Source organism: Schistocerca gregaria, chromosome X (assembly GCF_023897955.1).
Source record: "Schistocerca gregaria isolate iqSchGreg1 chromosome X, iqSchGreg1.2, whole genome shotgun sequence".
Classification (NCBI taxonomy): domain Eukaryota; kingdom Metazoa; phylum Arthropoda; class Insecta; order Orthoptera; family Acrididae; genus Schistocerca; species Schistocerca gregaria.
The window spans coordinates 779,355,428-779,375,849 of NC_064931.1; the positions used below are offsets into that span (position 1 = coordinate 779,355,428).

At 40.5% G+C, this 20,422-nt stretch overlaps 1 protein-coding gene across 1 annotated transcript in view; it reads right to left on the bottom strand.

Annotated features, from left to right (window-relative positions):
- LOC126299452 (V-type proton ATPase 21 kDa proteolipid subunit c''-like) overlaps window positions 1-20,422 on the bottom strand; it is a 52,062-nt gene that overhangs the window by 26,333 nt on the left and 5,307 nt on the right. The window contains exons 3-4 of the mRNA XM_049991366.1: window positions 20,301-20,384; window positions 14,742-14,889 (exon numbers count right to left, since the gene is read on the bottom strand). Coding sequence (XP_049847323.1) covers window positions 14,742-14,889; window positions 20,301-20,384 — 232 coding nt within the window. The remainder of the gene's footprint in view (window positions 1-14,741; window positions 14,890-20,300; window positions 20,385-20,422) is intronic.

Genomic DNA, 20,422 nt, shown 5'->3' on the forward strand with positions numbered 1-20,422 from the left:
AGTAGGTGTAAGATAGATACTGCCTACAGGAAAATTAAAGAGACCTTTGGAGAAAAGAGGACCACTTGTATGAATATCAAGAGCTCAGATGGAAACCCAGTTCTAAGCAAAGAAGGGAAAGCAGAAAGGTGGAAGGAGTATATAGAGGGTCTATACAATGGCAATGTTCTTGAGGACAATATTGTGGAAATGAAGACGATGTAGATGAAGATGAAATGAAATGAAAGATACGATACTGCGTGAAGAGTTTGACAGAGCACTGAAAGACCTAAGTCGAAAGAAGGCCCCCGGAGTAGATAATTTTCCATTAGAAATAATGGTAGCGTTGGGAGAGCCAGCCATGACAAAACTCTATCATCTGGTGAGCAAGATGTATGAGAGACGAAATACCCTCCAACATCAAGAAGAATATAATAATTCCAATCCCAGAGAAAGCATATGTTAACAGGTGTGAAAATTATCAGACTATCAGTTTAATACGTCACGAGTTCTTTACAGACAAATGGAAAAACTGGGAGACACCGATCTCGGGGAAGATCAGTTTGGATTCTGTAAAAATGTTGGAACACATGGGCACCAGTCAAATACAGGGAACGAAAGGCTATTTATGATTTTTACAGAAACCAGATGGCAGTTATAGCAGTCAATGGACATGAAAGGGAAGCTGTTGTTGAGAAGGGAGTGAGACAGGGTTGTAACCTATCCCTAGTTTCATTCAATCTGTATTTTAAGGAAACTGAAGAAAAATTTGAAGTAGGAATTAAAATCCATGGAGAAGAAATAAAAACTTTGACATTGTAATTCTGTCAGAGACAGCAAAGGACCTGGGAGAGCAGTTGAACGGAATTGACAGTGTCTTGAAAGGAGGATCCGAGATGAACAACAAAAGCAAAATGAGGATAATTGAATGTAGCTGAATTAAATCAGGTGATGCTGAGGGAATTAGATTAGAAAATGAGACAATTAAAATAGTAGATGAGTTTTGCTACTTGGAGAGTAACATAACTGCTGACGGTCAAAGTAGAGAGGATATAAAATGTAGACTGGCAATGGCAAAGAAAGCGTTTCTGAAGAAGAGAAATTTGTTAACATCGAGTACTTATTTGTCAGGAAGTCTTTTCTGAATGTATTTGTATGGGGTGTAGCCATGTATGAAAGTGAAACATGGGCAATAAACAGTGTAGACAAGAAGAGAATAGAAGCTTTCTAAATGTGGTGCTAGGGATGAATGCTGAAGATTAGATGGGTAGATCACATACCTAATGAGGTGGTACTTAATAGAATTATGGAGAAGAGGAATTTGTGGCACAACTTGACTAGAAGAAGGGATCGGATGGTAGGACGTTCTGAGGCATCAAGGGTTCATCAATTTAGTACTGGAGGGAAGCACAGAGGGTGAAGATCTTAGAGGGAGACCAAGACATGAACACACTAAACAGATACATAAGTATGTAGTTTGTAGTAGTTACTCAGAGATGAAGAAGCTTGCACATGATAGAGTAGTATGCAGAGTTGCATCAAACCAGTCTCTGGACTGAGAACAACAATGCATGTGACACTCTGCAAATTTCTTCCATGCCAGTTGTCACAGAAGTTTGTCTTTCTACCTTTTTACTGCCTATCTTGCACTTACGTTAAAAGCTCAATTCGAAACACTATTCAAGACTGCTGCATTGTTTCTGTATTGTAGTCACATACAGACGACTTCAAGAGGGGGAAAATGAACAGAATCTATTTTTCACTTCTCTAATATTTATTATTTATTTATTTGCAGAATATAATGGCATTCATCCATCAAGTGGTTGTAATATCTTTGTAAATAATGTGATAGAATCATAATGCTGATTTAAAATGTCTCAATGAAACTGAAGATGAGAATAGAAACTTGTGGACATGTATAGCAGACAGAGTACAGATTATGTGATAAAAAATGAAGCACTGAATGTGAAGCTTACTAAAACTTTTAAGAACGAATTTCAGTGCACGAGAAACTGAAAGCTCCTTTCAAAAATAACATCCATCAATTTTTCAAAATAATTTTTTTTAGGCACCAGCTGACATACCATACAAAAATAAAAATACTAGCATTAATCAATTCTGAAGACTTTTCTAATACTGGATGTAGAAAAATTTAAGTTAATGTGGATTAGTACAAAAAACAAACAAGGAATATTCAGATAATTCATTAGTGCAGTCCTAGTTCACACAGTCATGTCATTTAAATACGTGGGCATAACATTGCAAAGCAATACAAAATGGAATGAGCATGTGAGGATTGTAATAGGAATGGTGAATGGTCAACTTGGGTCTATTGGGAGAATTTTAGGGAAGTGTGGTTCATCTGTAAAGGAGACAACAAATAGGATACTAGAGCAACATGTTCTTGAGTACTGCTCGAGTGCTTGGTATCCGTACCAGGTTGAATTAAAGGAATACATCTAATCAATTCTGAGACAGGCTGCTAGATTTGTTACTGGTAGGTTCAAAAAATACGGAAGTGTTATGGAGATGCTTCGTGAACTCAAATGGGAATCGCTGAAGGGAAGATGACATTCTTTTTGAGCAACACTGTTGAGAAAATTTAGAGAACTGGCGTTTGAAGCTGATTGCAGAATGACTACTGCCACCAACATAGGACCACAAAGATAAGATACAGGAAATTAAGACTCGTATGGTGCAAATACACAGTAGTTTTTCCCTCGTTCTATTTGCATGTGGAACAGGAACGAAAATGACTAGTATTGGTGTGAGGTACCCTCTGTCACATGCCATGAGGTGGATTGTGGAGTGTACATGTAGACGTAAATGTAACTGTAGCTTTCAGCAAACTCTAAACTAAAGGAACAACAGTAAAAGCAAAATTCATCGGCATAGGAGGGTGATACTAAAGATGCTACAGCTGTTGCTAGATCATTTATGGCCACTAAACAGAAGGGGACACTTAATACAAAGCCCTGCCAGACCCCATCCTCTTTGATGTAGGGGATTCTGTGGAAAGCAACTCCAACATGGAAAGTATGGTGCTACACGAGTCTGAAGTGGGCCCAGAGACCTCACTAATATAAGGTAGTGTAGATGTAGTGTTGTCATGTGATGTCAATAAACCTTTTGTAGGCCAAAGAAGGCAGCAACAAGGTGTTCACATCGGTTAAAAACCTGTCTGGGTGGCAGACTAGGTGAACAAAATTATCAGCAATTGAATGGCCTTGACAGAGACTAGCTGGGCAACAGCTGTCAATCTCTAGGGGATACTTGCCCAGTTTCACTCACAGGATGATGATGCTCTCTCACCATTGAGATGGGAGTTCACCCTCAGTTCAGATATGGTTGAAGATGGTAAGGCAATGATGCTGACAACCCACTGATACATGTTTGAGCTCTGGTTGTAGATGTGGTAGAGTCCTGGAGCTGTATCGGGGCAAAGATCTAAGGCACTTAAGAATTCTCACTCACTGAATGGAGCAGTGTAGGGCTCCATGAAGTGTGTAGTGAAAAGTAAGTGAAATTGCTCAATCCACTGTTTAAAGCCATGAAAGGCAGATTGCTAGTTCTCAATGCACATGCTAGAGCATTATGCAGAGCAAAATGTTCAGCTACGGTGACTAGGTCAGTGAAAACAGCATCATTCAAGGAAATACCAAGTGCACATGCAGAGGACAAACCTGCAAAGGACATGCATGTGGTCCAACAGTAGAAACATAACGTTGTCAGCATTCTTGCTTCTGTCACTTTTTTAAGTGGCAGACCTGGACATGGAGCCATTTAAAGGCAATGATGTGCCCTCTATTGATATATGCTGCTTATGGCATTGGAGAGCTTGTCTATGATCTCTAATGGACTTGGCAACTTCTGAGGTCTAACCAGGTACTGTCTTCCCACAGGGGTATCCTGAAGAATAGGGGATTGCTAAGTCAGCTACTGACAGAATGGCTGCTGCTGAATTATGGAAAGTCTTGTCACTTCTTCGATTTGGTGGGGAGCTCATAATGACAACGGCCTGATAAAGGGCATACAGCTCCATGGTAAAAATCGAGCACTGGTCAAGAAATCAATATTGAAAAGGATCATCGCCAAGTACAAAGGCAAACTCGACATCATAGTAGTCTTGGAACTGTCGGTGTAGATGAAGACACTGTCCGCAAGCCACTTGCAAAGAGCGAGAAACTATGCAATGCACCAGACCAGAAGTAGTGTCCTTAGGAAGGGAATGGAGTCTGAAATGAACCTGTATGTCAGCATGAAGCCAGAGCAGTGAAGAGCTTGCACTCATGGGGAACATGGCAGGGAGTGTACAGCAAAGCTGACTGAGCAGCAAAACAAAAGTGAACTCCAGGAGGCAACAGGAGACAGGTGCAGCCCATACTGGCAGTCAACGGGATCTTCAAAAGAAAGGGAGCATAGGATGTGTGACCTGGCACAGAAGACAGATGGCTGCTGCAACAACTGAGAATGTTCCATCAGTAGGACAATGGTAAGTCAGCAATCTCAGCATAAAGACTCAACAGGACTAGTATAGAAGGCACCAGTGGCTAAACATATGATGCAAATCGTGGACTGTGTTGAGACTACTTAAAATAGATGGGCATGCAGATGACTATACGATACTTTCATAGTCCAGTTTTGGATGGACAAGGGACCAGTAATAAACAGAGGAGGATGGTCCAATCTGCTCCTCACAAGGTGCTGCATAGGACACAGAACATTGAGGCAGAGTACAATGAGCTGCCAAGTAGGACATGGGAAGACCAACTAAGTTTCCTATCAAATGTGAGTCCCAAGAATTTAATCATGTCAATGAACAGAAAAAGGAATGGGTCAAGACATAGGGACAGGGAAAGAAACTCCTGGCACCACCAGAAGTTCATACAGACAGTCTGGTCAGCAGAAAAGTGGAAGCCATTGTTCATGCTGTACACAAAGAGCATAAAGACATCGCTGAAGACGCTGCTCAAGTAGACAGGTCCATTGAGAGATGTAATAGGCCGCAAAGTCCTCAACGAAAAGAAAGCCTGAGATACCTGGCAGGAGACAATCCATAATAGGGCACATAAGATGAGGCTGAGCACAGAACCGTGAAACACCCAGTTCTGTTTAATAAAAGTGTCCAAAGAAAGCCAAGCCTCCATGTACCTTAAAAACATTGTCTTTTAAAAATTCTTGGATAAAAAGGGAGAAGGTGCAGGCAACCCCAGAAGCCATACTCTTACATACTACAGAGAATACCCATCCTCCATCAGGTGTCATACACCTTCTCCAAATCAAAAAATATGGCCACCGTTTTGCACTTCCACAAAAAATTGTTCATAATATGAGTTGAAAAGGTGATGAGATCAACAGCAGGGCAGTGCCTACTGAATCTGTGCTGGCATAAGCTGTTGCCAGTACAGCAGTTAGCAGAGAGGCTGCAAGATCAATACCAGGCACTGAATCAAGTGTGCTTATCAGAAGACAGGCCAATGACAGACACAAAAGCAGTGTGCCGCCAGTATTTAGATCGCCACCACGGATTGGAGGGCTGAGTCAGCTACAGTTCCAGGCAGTTGGAGTCCCAGCCAGAGTCATAGTCTCTAGCTCAGTGACACCAGAGTAGTGTTTATAGCGAGACTTTTAGGTGGACTATTACGGAAAAGCTTGTACCACAATAACTAGTTTAAAGATAAGTAGCATTCTGTTCCAATAAATAAAGAATCCTGTGCATACAGTGCAGTTTTGTTGTAGAGAGGATACCGGCCACCAAGAAACATCCTCGCCCTCGATTATCCTAGTACAAGACTCGACAGTTTCATCGACGATAAAAGAATCCACACTGGGCGTTAGTGAGGAGATTCCGAGACTAGCCACAACAACAGCCAACCATTAATCATATGTTCCATTACTTTGTAGATGCTACTGGCGAGAGAAACTATACGGCAGCTGGAAGGAAGGTGTTTGTCCTTACCAGGTGTAGGTACAGGAATGACAATGGTCTCACACCAGGGACTGGAAAATGTGGCATCTACCCAAATGCAGTTATATGTAAGGAGAAGAAAGCATAAACCTTCAGGAGAGAGGTGTTGCAACATCAGAATGTATGACATCCATTCCTGGAGCGGTTGAGCCAGATAAAGAGTGTGCATGTTTAAGCTCCCTGACAGTAAAAGCAGTATTGCAACAGTCACAATTCTGGGAGGATAAGGATGATATCCTTGCCTCCATTGCCAGTTGCAGAGGGAGGAAGGTAGGATGGTAGTGGATGAAACTCTAAATGCATGCAAAATATCAGCCCAAGGTGTTTGAGATACCAAGAGATCTACACAGACACTGTTCGCCATAGACCAGGAACTGTGGAATGAACTGTGGTTCATGAAAGCTAACAGATTATGCCAAACAGAAGATGGAGTAAAACAGAGCTTTGAAAAGAAAGCCAACTAGTTTTTTGCTATCCCTGAAAAAACAGCAGCACTACACACATAGCTGTTTAAAATGGATACAGTTTGAAATGGTGGGCCATCATTTAAAACCGCAGGGAACTCTTATCAGCACACAGATTGCATTGCGGCATGTCTCAATCCACCAGGGAACAGGGGCAGCTCACAGCAAGGAAGAGGTGTGAGGTATGGAAAATTCTGCAGCAGTAAGGATAGCATTTGTAAGGAATTCTACCTGGTCATCAATGCAGGGGAAATGGTGTTCATCGAAAAGGCCAGTGAGGAGTAGAGTGCCAGTCAGCTTTGTAAAGCTGCCAGTTGGTTGTATTCACAGATGGGATGGAGGTAAGCAAACTAATGATACAGAGAGAATGGTCACTGAGTGTGTGTCAGAGAATGGACCACTCGAGACGACGAACAAGCTGAGCAGTACAAATCAAAAGGTCCAAGTGGGAAAAGGAGTGTATGGAATCAGAAAGAAATGTGGGTGTACCCATTTTCAAACAGTTTAGATTGAGCTGGTTGAAGATACCTACTAAGAGAGAGCCTCTCAGACACTCAGACAGAGGAGTGAAGAGCCCCAAAGGGGATGGTGGGCACTGAAGTAGGCAAGCAGCAAGGGAGGAGGAAGTCAAGCAATACGCTGTGAAATGTCTGCCCTGGTGACAGCAGAAGACAAGGGTGAGTAGACATTTCAAAGAGTGAAAGTGAAACCAGAAAGAGAAAGACAAAGCAACAGCAGCATCATGACGATTTTTTTTGGGGGCGGGGGGCTTTCAAATACGCAGTCATCAGCACCTGTACAAATTCCCAATTTTTAGTGTAATTTTTTTTCAGTCTAGTCTAGCCACTGTCATGAATGATGATGATGATGACACAAACACCCAGTCCTCGGGCAGAGAAAATCCTCACAGCGGCCGGGAATTGAACCTGGGACCCCATGATCCAGAACCAGCAACACTAGCCACCAGACCACAAGCTACAGACACAACAGCTTGAATCTGGATGTGCAAGGAAATGGTGAGACTATGAGCCAGAGTCCCCACCTCAGGTGGGAAGGTTAAAACGGACTGAGGAAGTGTGGGAGATGATAATCATCCTAAGGACATAACTTTGTTCCTGGGGGTAGAAAAACAAAAGTATGATCACAAGAGGGGCTGTAGTTCAACCCTACTGGATCTGATGCCACAAATGTCCCATTGGAAAATAGCCACATCCGATGAGAGACAGGAAAAACGAGGGGGCAGTCACCACAGTGGCTGTCAAGTGCCAGAATTCAAATGTGCACAACAATCAGGTTCAGAGGCAGGATGATTTGGGTCCATTAGTTTGACAGAGGCGTCAGATTTCACCTTTAGTTGGCCAGCAGACTGGTTGCTGGCAGTGTGTACCTGTGAAACGGAGGTCAGCCAGATGAGGGTATTGCATGGTGACCCCACTGAAGAAGAATGCTGAGGTAAAGGAGGAAGATTATTTGCCTTCGTTTGACTGCTTAGAAACTTGGCATTTGTCAGATGCAGACCAAGACATTGGCTGGCTAGACATGTGCACGCAGTTCTCATGGGAGCTCTCCTTTTTGGATTTTTGTGCTTCTGTATGCGAGGCATGTGATTTAGCTGGCATAGGCGAAGGTTTATAGGTATGGTGTGCTCCAGTAGCAGGTGAAGTTGAGGGCATGACCTGGGAGCTGAACGACTTCACAACTGTGGCACTTAACTGGAAGTCACAAGTGTATGTAGCTATGTCCTCCGTAGGTCTGGGTGTAGCGATAACTACTACCATTGCCAGACGTACAAGTTTTGCAGACAGCCAACATCTTGCAAGTAATGTAAGTAGATAACTTTTCTTTTGCCCAGATCTTCTGAATGGCTCTCTCACTGATTTAGATTGGACAGTCACGGAAGGAATTTGAAACCATCACTGAAAGCATGTGCAGATTCAGACTAAGAGGGAAAGTTAGGAATATATCAATACTGAATGCACATGCACCAACAGAAGAAAGAGGATATAATTGAAGAACAATTATGTGAACACTGAAAAGTATGCTGTGCAGTACCTAAATATGATGTGATGCTAGTAATAGGAGATTTTAATGCAAAAATCTGAAGGAATGGACATCCATATAGAGTTGCTGGAAAGAAGAAAACGAGAATGGAGACTTAGTATGTCAATTTTCAGCAAGGAATAATATGAGTATTAAAAATACCTGCTTCCCACACAAGAGGATCCATCCAAGTACTTTGAAGTCTGCAGTTAATGGAGTAGGCAGTCAGACTGACCATATTTTAGTGACTGCACGCCATGCCACACCACTCCACATCAGTTATAGATGTACAGAGCTGCACAGGACCAAACTATGACTCACACCACTTTGTGATAAAATCAGTCTTGAGATAGAAACTGTCCATAACAAATGGCATCAGAATAGGAAAGATGATGAAAATTGAAAATCCCTGTTGAAGTAAAAAAATACCAGATAATACTAAGCATAAAGTTCAGCAATGAAAAGACCACAGGAGTAGTAGACAAAGGGTGGAGCAGGGTTGAAAAGTCATTAAAGATGCTGCAGAAGATATAATAGGCATAAGAAGGATCACAAGAACCCAGGAACAGTTTGATCAAGATTGTAGGTCAGCAACAGATGAAAAGAACAGGGCATAAACAAATGTGCGACAGAGAGAAACCAGAAATAATGTGGAACAATGTAGAGAATTAAGGAGATGAGCTAACAGACTGAAGGAGAAAGAAACAGAGTGGACTAAGAAGAAATTTCAAGAACTAGAAGAGTTTGCTGTAGGCAAAATAAAGAACAGATTCCAGCCAAAAATAATGGCATGTACCAGTGAAGGTGGGAAAATGATGAGGGAGGAAGAAAAGATGGAAGATTGGCAGATATTTCAAAGGTACACTATGCACCAGCCTAGAAGTTGAAGAAACAGGTGCACAGAGGAAGGAGCTGAGCGGGAAGTAGACAATGTTGGCAATGAAGCAAGAAAGCCAACACTACAAGGGGTCTCCCAGGCTGTGCAAAAGTCAAAAAAATAATCGAGCCCCTGGAGAGGACAGCATAATCCCTGAATTAATAAAAACTGGTGGTGAGGTTGTAATAAAAGAACTGCACACATTAATATCAGATATACTGGAAACAGAAACTATGCCAGGTAATTTGAAAACTGGAATAATAAGCCCTATTTATAAGAAAGGGGACAGAACAGCATATGAAAACTATAGAGGTATAAAACTCAAAAGCACAGCTTATAAGATCTTCACACGTACATTAAGCAAAAGGATACAGAAGTGAGCAGAAGACATACTAGAGGAATATCAGTATGGCTATCAACCAGACAAAGGAACAACTGATTAGGTTAAGTTAGGTTAGAATATTTGTGATAAGACAAATGATGGAAAAGTTCCATGAATATGATATAGACCTCAATTTCCCATTCATGAATTTCAAATGAGCCTTTGACAGCATAAACTGACAACAACTACACTAAATACCGAAAGTAGTTGGTATATGTGCTAAACTTTTAAAACTAATCAGAATGACAATAACAGAGACAAGAGCAAAAGTAAAAGTAAAGACCCTTAGCAGAACAAGTGAAAAGCATTGACTTTATTACAGGCATGAAACAAGATGGTAGTCTCTCCACTGTCCTATTCAATACAGCCCTAGATAGTGTAGAAAATAAAATCAACGAAAGAGACACCATATTTATGGAAACTAATCAGATACGTGCATATGCTGATGACACTGCTATAGTAGGAAGCAAGATGAATACACTCCAAGAAACATACCAGGCAATGGAAACAGAAGCCTTAAAAATTAGCCTTATAGTAAATGAAAACAAAACAATATATATGGTAATGTCACAATCTGAGGCCAGAAGAATCCCTAAAGATCTAAACACCAATGAGAAATGCTTCAAAGGAGTGTCCTCTTTTAACTACTTGGGAGCCCTAATAAGGCTCTAAGGGAAAAAATACAAGCAGGAAACGAAGCTTACTTAGCAAATGTGCAACTTTTCAGAAATAGTCTTGTTATAAGAGAAACAAAACTGTTTATATGTAACTCCCTAATATGCCAAGTTATCACATACAGGTCAGAGGTATGGACATTAAAAGAACATGATAAAAATGCAATAAGAACCTTTGAGCAGAAAATACTACACAAAATATGTGGTCCAATAAGGGAGGAAAAGGCTGGGAATGTGCTACAATGCTGAATTACAAGTGTTAATACAAGGTAGGGACATATTAAAATTTGTGAAATCACAGTGAATACAACGGCTAGGACATGTTGAGAGAATGGCAGAGAATAGAATTCCAAAGAAAATGATCCATTCAGCTAGGCAAAAGGGGAGACCTAGAAGAATATGGACTGACAACATAATAGTGGATCTCACCAGTATGGGAGTCCGGGGGTGGAAAAGAGCATCAAACAACTGAGAAATGTGGACCAAGATCATTTAAGAAGCCAACCCTCACCAAGGGCTGTAGTGCTCTGGAAGTAGTAGTAGTCATGGAAGGAAGCAGCATGATCACCCTTGCAATTGATACAGTGAGGGGAGGGAGGTGGACATACACCATCATGAGAGTCTTTGCCGCAGGTTTCACATTTGGCTGCATTATCATAAGATTGATGGGTGTGATTGTCGCACTGACATTTATAGCAACACATGGGATTTGGAGTACATAGCTTCGTGGCCAGCCTTAATTTTTGATGGAAGTACCACATGGCCAAATGTGAGGAATAGAGTGCACATTGGCACTAATTCTTAATCAACCCTTTTCGTGATGATATGAACTGCACTAACTTGTCAGTGAGATAGGCTGTTGTTTCAGCTTTGGTCAGGCCATCAAGCAACCAAGTTTATGTGACACCACTGGAACAATTCAGCATGCTGTGAGCCTCTACTTTAACAGGATAGCTGTGGAGAAGTGTTGGATTGAGCAGTTTCTGCACTTAAAAAGCACTAACAGTCTCCAAAAGCAAGGTCAAATTATGCAAATGAGAGCAGGACTTCACAGAACCAGCAACTGCAACTATACCGTTCTGAACAACAAATGATTTAACTGTCACGAAACTATGACCACCTTCCATGTGTGATACCATGAGGTATTTGAGTGCAGTAGAGACAGGCATCACTTCTTTCATCTCAACCAATTTACAATTTTGATATGAGGAACTCATCACAGAGAAATCCGCACGATTGCCAGTGTCTCCAATAGTGCACGTCTTCCTGCTGGGGGCCTCACAGGGACTCACCCATTTTAAGTGATTGTCCACACCTCAGGTCACGCCTCCTTAACTCCAGACAGAGGGAGCATCGCATACATGAAGGTACCAGTGCAGGCAATCAACCCTCCCTGTGCCTGGCCTTTACCAGATGGTATGTATGAGCCCTACTTGTTTTGACCTGGGGCTGGGAATTACGCATTACTCAGTCACATTTAATGCGTCCAGCGTGTGGACTGGCCATCAGGAATGCACAGGGAGGAAGAAGAAAAGGAAAAGAGACTTCAAACGCCAAAGCATGGGGAAGGGTAAGACCAGGATGGACAGGGGACAGGACGAACTCATACACAGTTTTGCCAAGAAATGTGTTTTCTGAAGAAAGTATGACTCAGTCTTCAAGGGGGCAGGAAAAGAATAGCAGGAGGATACACATGCAGCACTGAAAGGGAAGCAGTGCTGCAAGGCTGGGCCCCATGTAGCTAAGCATATACTCACCAAATAGTAGTAAGCCCCTCAGGGTAGGAGGGTGGAGGTGGTTGAGGCAAGTGAGACACACAAACACACTGCACAAAATATTGTTTCAAATGTGGTGCAACAAAAATATATGAAACTTTATAAGACAAAGATAAGTTACAGGATGAAGTGATAAAAGGAATGGGAAAATGAAAAGATGGGAAAGGAAATGGGAAAAGAAAGGGAAAGAAGATAGGAAATGAAGGAATTAACGAGACTGTGTGGGAATAGTTCATATGTGTATGGGCAAAAAACTTACCTTTGTCTGGACCCACATTACAGAGTGAAGCTCTGAATGTCGCCAAAGAGCTTGGGAATATGGAGTTTAAGGCATTCACTGTATGGCTTAACAATTTCAAAGCTAGACACAACTTTGTGTGGAATGAAGTGTGTGGGGAAGCAAAGAATGTGCAGGAAAATTTAACTGAATGGAAGACAATATTGCACCATCTAATTGCGAATTATGATCCAAAAAGAGACATTCAGTGCCAATTAAACAGGACCTTTAATCACACACTGCCTTAGTCTCTAGCAATTTAAAGTGAAAAGTACACTGGTGGAAAAATGCCCAAGAAAAGATTCACAATACTGCTATATGGAAACATGTTAGGTGAAATGGAGAAGCCACTAGTGATTGAACAGGTGGCAAATCCTTGTTGTTTCAGAAATATGAACATCAGTAAGCTTCCAGTCACATGGCAAAGTGATAAAAAGGCACGGATGGTGAGTGGTCTTAGAGAAAAGCAGCTAGGCTCTTTAAATCCGAGAAAAAAAAAGGAAAATCACAAAGTCCTCCATTTCCTAGATAATGCAACCTGCCACCCAATGTCAAGTTATCTAATGTGAAACTGGCTTCATTCCAGCCAGGTTCAACCAACCTCACACAACCAATGGCCAAGGGAGTTACTTCCACATTTAAATCCAGTCATAGGCAGTTATTGATGTAGTCTCCTTATTTTTAGCATTTAAGAAGTTGAAAATACATTTGCACTTGCACATTCAGTTTCTGTTCTGGATGCAGTAAATTGGATTTGTTTGGCAGTATGAGAAATAAAGCCCGAAACTGCCACCAAGTGCTTCAACAAAGCAAGGTTTGAAGGTTGTGAACAACATACTTCAGTACTCGTCAAAGCTCTCAAAAATGCAGCAGCAATTGCTGAATCAATTCAAATGCAGAACATTTTATGTAGTCAAGATAACTACATTTAAAGTAATGACTATCAACTCACTCTAGTTTTACTTTGGCAACAGCTCTAAAAAATTCTTATCACAGAAGACGGTGATGAGGAAATAGTGGTAGATGAAGAGGAACAAAATGAGCTCTTGAAAAATAAATATTCCTGAAGAAGCTACTGAATATATAAATAATGTTATGCAGCACACTCAGTCTTTCAAGTTGTTGGAACTATAGTATAGCCCAAAAAATTGTACAATTTTGAACAGGAAATCAAAACTGGTTTCCCTCCTTGATATGTGGCAAAAATTGAACTGCAAAGCACATCAATACACAAATGATATTGCAGTACAACAATAAAATTACAGTAAAACTACAGACACGCCATATTACATATCAGTGCATGTAAACTTTTTACACTGTAGCACAGTGATGTAGAAGTAGTCAAGACAAAGAAATTGATATATGACATTTGTGGTCTATCAAGTCAGGAAACTACCTCAAACTGGCCTACAAGAACCACCCAAGCTACAGTGCATGCACATTGTGCAAGATTTCCAATATTCAGCCACTCTCTACATGCAAACTATTAGTCCTACAGAAAAAGGGACTAGGACCTTTTATTGCAGGAAATGTAATGTAGTGAAATATTGTACTGGGACATTTTCACCAGACACCACAGTTCGAGTTATTCGGGGAAAACATATGAAAGTGACCTTCAAATGCACCCCTGCTCTATATTCAACCACCAGGGTTTTTTGTACATTGTCAATTTGCACTCCTCCCTACCACTGTAAAAGATTGTGTACATGAATTATTTCCCACCTTTCACCTCCATTGGTCTTCACTCATCTTAATTACTATTTCATTAACCTCATTAATTTGATCTTCCCCATAAGGGTAACGAAAGACTTTCAAATGTTATGGACGAATTAATTATATTTACAATTTGATTCATACTTAACAAGCACAGTAGTTTCTTAGTAATAAGGCCAAACAAACAAAATTGTGAATTTTAACAGCATAAAATAATAAAGTTTTGAGGTAAAACCGACACAAATGTCACTTTTACAATTTGTAAGTGGACAACTATATCAGTGCCATAACACACCAATTAACAGATTGAAAAACATTGAATATGGGAAACAATTCATGTAGCCACAAATTTTTGAACAGCTGTAGGAGGGAGTGCCACAAACAACATATTACAAGTCCTGACTGGTCGATACACGTGCACGCTGTAGCTTAGGTGATTTTTGTAAGACAATCTGACAGTTTTCTGACCTGATAGATCTACAGTTTATATCCTGTACACATAAATACATAAACACATACATAAAGACCACCAACTGGTGCAACAAAACAAGCTGACAAAACAAATATTGAACAAAAGCTGTTATGTAATTACCTCTATCAGTCCAGAAAGAACAATTGCAGTAATGAGACCATAGATTGCAACTGCTTCACAGAAAATGACTGATATCAAGTTCTTTGTTTTTATTCGGGGTGCTTTTACACCCCCACCAATAATACTGACTCCTGTTGTATGAATGCCTCTGTAAGGAAAAAGAAAAATAAAGCTGAATCACTGTATTACAATAAAAATCACAGTATCTAGAAAAACCCTGTGCACAACTATGGCTAATATATATCAATATGAACAGTGCAGCACCTAGTAAAGACTCCACAAAGCATCATCAGAATGCCAAACTCATGTGGCCCAGCAAACTGTCTTGTGCATAAGTTTAATTTACTCACAATGACAGCAAAACTGTTTGCATGCAGTAAAGCACACAGTTAAGTATTTACACCGCCTCACTAATAGAATGTTGTGTTTCACTATTACAGCTATTTTATTGGCAAATTATACAAAAGTTGGACAAATAAACAGAAACACAAGAAATGCATATGCTAGCCAAGCCTGCAGGTTGTGTTGGATTTGATCATGAACGGCATGCATGCAATTCCCTCAATACATTGCAAGCGTCATTTGTGAGTGGAACCGTGTTCTGTGGAGTTGTGTGTGCATTACTCATAGGTAAGTGACTTTGAATGTAGGGAAATTGTTGCTGCTCATATGGTGGGTGCTTCCATAACCAAGCTAGCCAAAGTGTGTGTGGCATTTCAGGTTACAACATATCAAAAATTTATCCCATATACAGGATAAGCAAAAAAAATATCACCCATTGCATCTCAACATGAGAAAAGTGTGTGTTGAGTGATGATAGACTCATTTAAGAGGATTATGACAACAAATAAAATGACAGACACAAAATATGCTGCAGATCTGAATGTCATGCTCACAAATCCTGTCAGCATTTAAATAACATGGATAGAACTCCATAAGTAGCAAACTGCAGGGTGACCTGGAATTCCAAAACCACTCATCAGGGATGCAAATTCCCATAACAGGAAAACGTCATGCCAAAGCCGTAAATCTGAACTAGAGAACAATGGAAGAAAGTCATTTGGTGTTGCAAGTCTTTACACACTGTCTCCAACTCCTAGCCATGTTTACATCCCAAGAGTGAACAATGACGAGGATTCAGTAATAAGGACAGCTGTATTTTGGTATTCCTTGGACCCTATGGTCTCACTGTATGGCTGTTTTACTACCAGCATTGTGCGACCATTTTGGCTAATCAGGTCCTTCTCATGGTACGATTCTTGTTCCCAATGATGATGCTGTGTTCCAAGATGACAGGGTCCATGTTTACATAGCCCACATTACATAGGACTGGTTTTGTGAGAAAGAATACGAACTGTTCCATTCTCCTGACCACTAAAGTCACCAGGTCTCCATATTATTGAGCCTTTGTGGTCTACTTTAGAGAGAAGGATGCATGGTCACTATCCACCTCTATCATTAGCTGAACTTTCCATTATTTGGCAGAATGTATGGTGTAAAATTCCCTCGAAAAAGAATACAGGACATGTATTTATCCATTCCAAGACAGCTGGAAGCTGCTTTCAATGTAAATGGTTTTCCTACACCAAGTTAGGCATGATAATGGGTTGTCACTGCAGTGTTTCCTCTGAAAATTCATATACAATAATTTATTATGCCTAACTATAAAGATGTCAACCCCAAACAAAAATAGTTACAATTCACAAATTGTATTGACATTATAACACAGTAGACAAAGGCTCATATCTGTGGAAATTTCAGGCAAAAGTTATATTGGCAGCAATTGAGAAATGTGCAAAATTGAGAGAAACCAGTTCAACAATACATACCAACCAATACCACAAAATCCTACAGTTTCCCAGTATGCAAATTGCCCACTATAATCAGAAAAAGATCACACAAGACCTACACTAAAAAACCAATGAAACTCTTACACCTGCATAACATCGTGTAGAGTCCCCATAATCATGCAGAAGTGCCACAACACAATGTGGCACCAACTCTACTAATATCTGGAGTAGTGCAGGAGGCAATTGACAGCATGAATCCTGCAGGGCTGTCCATAAATCTGTAAGAGTATGGGGGTGGAGATCATCTCTGAAAAGCTCGTTGGAAGGCATCAAAGATATGAGCAATAATCCAGAATGAGATTTCCACTCTGCAGGGAATAATGTTCGTGTCTGGGGAGTTTGGTGGCCATTGAAAGTGTTTAAAATCAGAAGAGTTCCTGGAGCCACTCTGTAGCAGTACTGGATGTGTGGGGTCTCTCATTGTCCCACTGGAATTGCCCAAGTGCATCAGAATGCACAATGCACATTAATGGATGCAGGTAATCAGGTAGAATGCTTATGTATGTGTCAAGTTGTATCTAGACATATCAGGAGTCAGTCTCCTATCACTCTAATTGCACACACCCCACATTATTGCACAGTCTTCCCACCTTGAACAGTCCCCTGCTGACACACAAGGTCCATGGATTCATGAGGTTGTCTCCATACCTGTACACATTCATCTGCTCGTTACAATTTGAAGAGACTCATCTGACTAGGTAGCATGTTTCTACCATATTTACTCGAAGCTAAGCCGCACTTTTTTTCTGGTTTTTGTAATCCAAAAAACCACCTGCGGCTTAGAATCGAGTGCAAAGTAAGTGGAAGTTCTGAAAAATGTTGGTGGGTGCCGCCACAACTAACTTCTACTGTCGAATATATGCAGCGCTACACAGGCATGCTTTGTAGGCACAAAGATAAATACTGGCACCAAATCCTCTGACTCAGTAAATAAATTTAAAGAAAGGTCGAAGACGAGCTTTTGTCTCCACCCCGCATTTCGACCATTGCATTTTTCATACATTATCCAACAAAGTAAATACAAATTCCGTATTGTTTATCTTCGAATGTAGCAGCATTTCAATGTACTACGAAAATCCGACTGGCAAGACTATTTGGGGTTTTTGTCAATATGGCCAACTCTATGTTCTGAATTTTTTCCTACCTGTGAGAAGAGATGGTTGCTAATAGGAACTTTTATGAATTGTGAATCACATGCAGTATTCTCTCCACCATAAGAATAATATGAATGTAAACATTTTACCATGTATTGTTTAGTGTTTGCTGCTATCTCATTTAAATCCTATCTGCCTAATAAACTACGAAACTAGAGTGAGACAACAGCAAACGCGGAAGAATATACATATCATGTCTTGTTTATATTCGTATTGTTCTTATGCCTAATGGTGATACAGTCAGAAATGAAGCACAGCAATTAACTAGATTTTTAAATCTAAAATGGCTAATTTCTGTGCAGAATGTGATGCACTAAAGATGCGCCTGCAAAAATTTTCGCTAAACTCTCGTTCAGATCCTCATGTATCATACGCAGTCTATTATTTGGTTCTTGTTGATCATTATCAAAGAAAGCAGCAGTGTAACAACAAATAGCAATCTCTTGCCATTGTTTCGCTAATGAGACAATTCCTGTCTCTCAATTTTAGCGCGCACAAAAGCAAGCCATGCCGCGAGTGGTGACAGGCCGTAAACATGCACTATCAGAATGTGACAAACAATGCATGACAGTACAGCAATGAATTTTCAGCTTAGAGTGACGTAAACACCTATAACAAAGAAAGCAGCGCTTAGCAAACCAAAGAAATATAAGGAATCAATTAAAACCAGATAAAGCATGTGAAAAAGGAAGGGTATCCATATAAATACGGACGGAGTGCCTGACGCATAGCAATGGCTACCTCGTAAAGCTTAACTGCTAAGCTTACAACTCTAACCAAACTACTGTAGTTGTATCGTCATTCATTCGAGCTAATTGTGTCTCATATTAAAATGGACCAACTTTGTTTCGATTTGGAGATGTGGCCTAAAACTTTTGTCCCCCCTTGAATTTCGAGTCTCAAATTTCAGGTGCGACTTAAGATTCGGGAAATTTTTTTTTCCCTCTATTTCGAGTATCATTTTTTAGGTGCGGCTTAGATTCGAGTAAATATGGTAGTCATCAACAGTCCAATGTGGGTGTTGACAGGCCCTGGCAACACTTAAGGCCTTGGGTTGTACAGTCGTCAAGGATACACAGGTGGGCCTCCGGCTCCAAAAGCCCATATCGCTGATGACCTATTGAATGGTTCACACATTGACAGTTCGATGGCTCAGCACTGCAATTTGTAGCAATCTGCAGAAGGGTTGCAGTTCTGTCACACTGAACAATTCTCTTCAGTCTTCATCAGTCCCGTTCTTGCAGGACCTTTTTCCAGACGCAGCAGTGTCTGAGACTTTATGTTTTACTGGATTCCTGATATTCACGGTACTCTTGAAATTGTTATATGGGAAAATCCCCACTTCATCGCTACCTCTAAGGTGCTGTGTCCCATCACTCATGTGTCGACATTGAAGTTCACTTAAATCATGGTAACTTGCCATTGTATCACCACAGACCGATCTAATAACTGCATCAGACACTTTATGTTTTGTAAAGGCATTGCCAATCGCAGTGCTACATTATGTCTGTTTACACGTCTCTGTATTTGAATATGCATTCTTATCATGCTTATACCAGTTTCTTTGGCACTTCAGTATATAATATACTGAGTGGCAGGGAGGTGGGGGGTAGAGGGGGGGTGGGGGTGGGGGTGGGGAGGGGGGAGATCGAAGTTCCAGATAATTTCTGATTACTTAAGTAATTCCCAGAGCTTCCATGCAGCAAAAGTTCTTTCAGGTGCTTACAATGGTCTGTTAGAAGGGAGGAGCAGGATTAATGTACAATAAATAGTCCAGGAGGCATTTGTGAAGTGAACATCATGGCATTGGTGGTGAAAACAACAAAAATTCAGGGCACAGGGAAAAGATATAGTTTGGGTTGACTATGCAGCAATATACCATTTGTGGACACAGTTAGGTAGGTTAACAGGGGAAGATAGTCCTCATACCAAAGGTCTCAAAGATTTTCATCATATGAAGTTGATTTTGTGGTTTAGTATACAGAACTGGTATACTGTACAACACTTATGGATGTATACTCTACAGTATTACACAAATTAACAATGTTAGGAACAATAAGTTTACGTGCAGATAGAAAAATGAAATAGAAAGTAATATTTGTTCTTGTATCTTTCAAAAAGCAGAACAACAGTTCAGTTTCATAGTTGTTTCAGTTATTCACTGATTAATGTCTACAGCAGTGCTACAATTTTATGAACTAATTAAAAATAGTTTAAAACGTTTTTTGCATACACATACTATTTTATGGAAATTGTACTACATCACAAAGAATAACTCGTGAATTTTCTGTGAAGAATGACTTTCATCATTATGCCAGAACCATTACTATGCCATAACTACTACACTGATCTGAACTGCACTCTAACAATGAACTAATAAACAATAAACAGTTACAAGTATTGTTATCCATTTACTTTTGATTATGGACAAAATAATTTCAGCTTTCTAAAAGAATGTTGGCATGTATATCTGCCAGCTTCCTCCAAGAGTTTCATTCTAAATTTTTGAGATACTAGAATTTATAATCATCTGTAAGACAAGAGGTTCCACTCACAGTGCAGCTCCAACCACAGACAGAGAAACAGCCAATCCAACACCAACTGTTGCCCACATGTATGGGCTAGTCTCCGTTAGGAACCTGCAAAGGAAAGTTTTTCCAACCAAGGTGCACAAAGT